The sequence below is a fragment of the Triticum dicoccoides genome, chromosome 2B (assembly GCF_002162155.2).
Source record: "Triticum dicoccoides isolate Atlit2015 ecotype Zavitan chromosome 2B, WEW_v2.0, whole genome shotgun sequence".
Classification (NCBI taxonomy): Eukaryota; Viridiplantae; Streptophyta; class Magnoliopsida; order Poales; family Poaceae; genus Triticum; species Triticum dicoccoides.
The window spans coordinates 54,501,741-54,506,284 of NC_041383.1; the positions used below are offsets into that span (position 1 = coordinate 54,501,741).

Below are 4,544 nucleotides of genomic sequence, written 5' to 3' on the forward strand. Positions count from 1 at the left end.
GCCGGATTTTGTCAATGCAACTTTTTAGCACTCCAAGATCAGATATGATAAAGGCTGATATTACACATGCAACATCTAACGCGGCGAAGATTATGGGGCATAAAGAGTAATCTTTTGCCAGAAGTATCACTTCTTGCAGTAAATTACATATCTGCTCTTTTTCAAGAATATGAATGCAGATTATGGAAATATAAAAACCATGTCAGATTTGAACACCGAAAGAATATCGAATAAACTACTATTTGTAGGATGGGAAATCCATGCCATGATCACATCCTATTGTATCTGGAAACCTGCATCAATACGGCTAAGGTAAAACAATGTGTTCTCAAGCTTAGTAGTTAATAAAATATAAAAGCACACCATCAAACACATAAAGAAGGTGAAACAATCCAAGATAACACAGCACACATAATGATTAACCATACTGTTAATCTTAATCCTTTGAGGCAAACCAAACCCATCCCTATGGTAAAAGTTGCGGAAAACAACAAATTTAGCATGACTCGAAATTTCAGTTCAAGCATGATTCTTCATTGCATTGCACCAAAGGCTCGGCTATACGCAAGAACTCCACTTCGGCTTCACAATAGAGCGATGTCTACATCGACTACAGTTAACAGCAGACCGCGGAGACAAGCTTCTTGCCAAGTTATTTCTCCAATGTTGTGCTGAAACAGCAAATATAAGTTAATCGCAAGGAGACTTTATTGGAATCAGGTTCCTGCAACAGGAAAAAAAAGGACGCATAAGTTCTATAAAAATAAAAATCAATCACATTATAAGTTTTACTACACAGAAGGCATGAATATATGGTTTTTACTATAGAGAAGGCACAGCAATTATAAGAAATAACGACATAGCTTTGATATCAAAGGGTAAATGACTGCCAATGCAGGTACAGTTTATGTCACAAGAGCATGAAACAATCAGTCATCCCATGAACCTTCAACAACCATGATGGTAGGCTGCATTGGACTCGACTAACGTATGTTTTAACATATGCATCATCATTCATCAGCAGCAACGCAGTTTCTGATACCTAGGTCATGTTTGACATTACCAAACTGATATGCTAGCACTACAGAATTATGATCTGTTAATGGATGGATATAGAATAGCTAATTTCAGGCCATAACTTTATTTATTTTCCTCAAATACACATGACAAACTCTGGCAAAGTCACATTTATAAAGAACTTTGACTGTGGCGTGGCTGCCATCTTCAAAGCAGTAAGCGATATCACAGCAACTCAGCAAACAGGATTTCAACTAACAAAATAATGCTACAAACAAAATACACATGCATTCTAAGGGATGACACCAATCGAAAATTGCTTTTGGAGGCCGAGCTCCATGAAGGGCTCCCTTTGCAAATTTCAAAATTCATGAAAATTCATATTTGTATGTTTCAAAAAATTCCAAAAAAAAATTCAGATATACATGGAGGGATAATGTACATCTGTGTAAATTTTCAGGACAACATACGTTGAAATGAGGGCTCTGCAAAAAAACAAAAACAAATCTGGGGCTTTTTAGCAGATGATACTATTCATCCTCAAAGTCCATGAATTTGTTTTTTTGTACAGGTTGCATTTCAAGGTATTTCATCCTGAATTTTTACACACATGTACATTTCTCCTTGTATTTGCACATTTTTTCAGATTTTCTTGAAATCGGAAAGTTTGAATTTTGATTTTTAAAAAAATTCCGGGCTCCATGGAGCCCGATCACCAAAGTGCCCCACTCGATACCAATTAGAATTTATAACAGCTGACTTGCAAATTGTGATGAAATACTTGTCAAGATGAAGGCATGTGAAACATTCAGTGATTCTGTGAACCTAATACTCCGAACTTTTTATTTCAGTATGAAACAGTTAGTCATTCCATGAACCTTCACCAAACGTTAGAGCATGGTAGGCTGCATTGGAGTCCACCAATGTAGTTTTAGCATATATATGCACCATCAGCAACAACACAATTTCTGATACCAGGTCATGTTACTTAAAACAAATAAATAAAACAGGGTCATGTTTGACATTACCAATATGATATGCTAGCACTACAGAATTATGATTTGTTAATGGATGGGTGTGTAATAGCTAATTTCAGGTCATAAATTTATTTTTTTATTTTCCTCAAATACACATGACAAACTCTGGCAAAGTCATATTTATAAAGAACTTTGGCTGTGGCGCGGCTGGTGCCTTCAAGGCAGCAAACTGAAGATACTCTCAACTTTACAGCAACTCAGCAAACAGGATTTCAATTCATAGAGTAATACTCAAACAAAACATACATGATATCTAATGGATGACAACAATTAAACTTTATGACAGCTGAGCATATATGCCGTGCACGCTGTGCAACAAGAGAGCCAAGAGCAAGCATACCTTGGTGCACGATTCCTTTGAACCTCAGTAGTCGCAGAACAAGCTTGGAAGCACCCAAACCTGCGGCCTCCCGAAACCAACCCCTGGTTCACCTGGATACTGTGCAGGGAAGCATTTACAGGTCCTATCGACCAGAGAATACTCGCTCCATCCCCCACTCCATGGCAATGATCCATACACACAGTCGGCACGGATCCCTGGGACATCAGGACCAAGGCACGCGACGAAATCATCATAGCCAATAAACAGCGTCTGTCCACCGAGGCTCGTTGTCATCACCCACTTCCCCACATTGAAGTCCCACCGGAGAATCTTGTATTCCGGATCGATGCGCCCCACCTTGCAGATAAGCAAGGGCTCGCCACCGCACTCCCCCAGCAATGATCCGCCTACGGTCTCCTTCAGAATCTCTTCAAGGTCTTCGTCGAATTCGCCTCCAAGCATCCACAGTTCCATAGTGTTGTCCTTGGGGAGCGAAGCCATGACGAGGCCGCAGGAGGGGAGGAGCCCGTAGAGGGCGCCGTTGACGATGCGCCAGTCCTGGATCTCAAAGTCGCCGCCGTAGGACGCGACGGCCCAGTGGGCGTACCAGAGGCTGCAGTACTGGATCTCCGTGCGGCCCTTCGCCGGGGCGAAGACGTAGCCGCCGCTGAGGATGACGCGGCTGTACTCCAGCGGGGGCCTGGGGAGGCGGGCCTGCACGCCGGAGAGGAGATCGGTGACGAGGATCTCGCCGGTGGCGCCGTCGACGGCGGCGACGCGGGCGCCGTCGGAGGTGAGGACGCCGCCGGTCCTGGCGAAGGGGAGGCGGGCGCGGAAGCGGAGGAGGCGGCGGTCGGGGACGTGGAAGAGGGCGAGCGAGAAGGCGGCGCAGCCGGGCTCGAGGACCTTGAAGAGGGGCAGCGAGGGGTCGGCGGTGTGGGGCACGAGGAGGTGCGGCGGCTGGTTCGCGAGCAGGTACCGGCAGTTGGGCAGGGCGGCGCGGTAGGCGCGGCAGCCGGCGCGGAGGGCGAAGAAGTCGTGCAGGCTCGTCAGGTGCTTCGCGATGTCCGGGACCAGCTCCGCGGGGATGTACGGCCCGCCGGCGTCTGCGTCGCCGCCGACGGGGGCGTTGGCGGGCAGATCTGGGCCGCCGTCGTTCGCGGCCATCCTCCTCCCTCCCTCCCTCCTTCGCCGCGACCAGCGCAAGATGATTTTATCGGAGTCGAACGAAGTCGCGAGATTTAGGGTGGGGCGGGGTGGCAACGGCCGGCGGAAGAGGCGGCGGAGCCCGGCGGCGAGGGCGCAAAAAGAGGGGAAACTGTCAAACCTTTCACCCACGTCGGCGCTTATGTGAGAGGGGAGAATTTCAGGTGCTCCCGCACCTCCCGTGTTACCATGATACATGAATTTGTGGTCCGTCGGATCGGAGATCAACGGTTAGTGTTGAAGCCTCTAGGCCTGCACAAAATTATGAGACTCTTGGAGGGGTTTTCTGCAAGTTTGAGCCAGCTCTTCCTATGACCATCGGATCTTTGATCCAACGGACGGCGAGTCCCTATATCATCGTAGCACGGGACGTGCGGGAGCACCTGGAAATCTCAAAATTATGTGGGAGGCTTGTGCAATTTGTGTATGCCATTTTCTAAAATTCTTTTTTTTTTGAGAAAGGATTAAAATCCACCAACTGATCTCGTCGTTTACGCCAATGACGTAGGAAGTCATTGGATCTGCTTTAGTCATGCGACACAGAGTGCGCCCATCGGTGGCTTCGGCCACCACCCAACCACCCAGACACGTGTCTCATCAACCATCCGCACACACTTATCCGTGTCTCATCAACCATCCGCACACACTTATTCTTTCTGTATCCATCCTCATCCTTATCCTCTGGTAAGCATTTATCTTTCCCAAATGAACCCTCAAGCTTGCTCCCTTTCTTTCCATCCTCCTCCTAGAAGCTTCCAAGGTTGTCGATCCCTCTTCCCTCTTTCCAAATAAGTTGTAAGACATGGGTAGAGGTAGCACTACTGCAAAGAGTGGTAGGTTCGCAACATCATTCGTATTGAATGGGGTGACCACAACATCGTTCGTGTTAGTAATGCGTGATCGCAATGCCATCTGTGTTGCAATGAACGACCACAACGCCATCTGTGTTGCAATGAGTGATT

General features: G+C 46.8%; 1 protein-coding gene across 2 annotated transcripts; it reads right to left on the reverse strand.

The window, feature by feature from the left end:
- Window positions 1-284: 284 nt before the first annotated feature.
- On the reverse strand, window positions 285-3,715 carry LOC119362113. 2 transcript variants are annotated; one of them, XM_037627310.1, is made up of 2 exons: window positions 2,395-3,715; window positions 285-671 (listed from the first exon to the last, which is right to left on the reverse strand). In XM_037627310.1, exon 1 carries the CDS (start codon window positions 3,541-3,543, stop codon window positions 2,419-2,421), a length of 1,125 nt encoding a protein of 374 aa, XP_037483207.1. In that variant the 5' UTR covers window positions 3,544-3,715; the 3' UTR covers window positions 285-671; window positions 2,395-2,418. The 2 variants fall into 2 exon arrangements, with proteins under 2 accessions (XP_037483207.1, XP_037483206.1); XM_037627309.1 differs by having other exon boundaries at window positions 285-724.
- Between the last annotated feature and the right edge of the window lie 829 nt (window positions 3,716-4,544).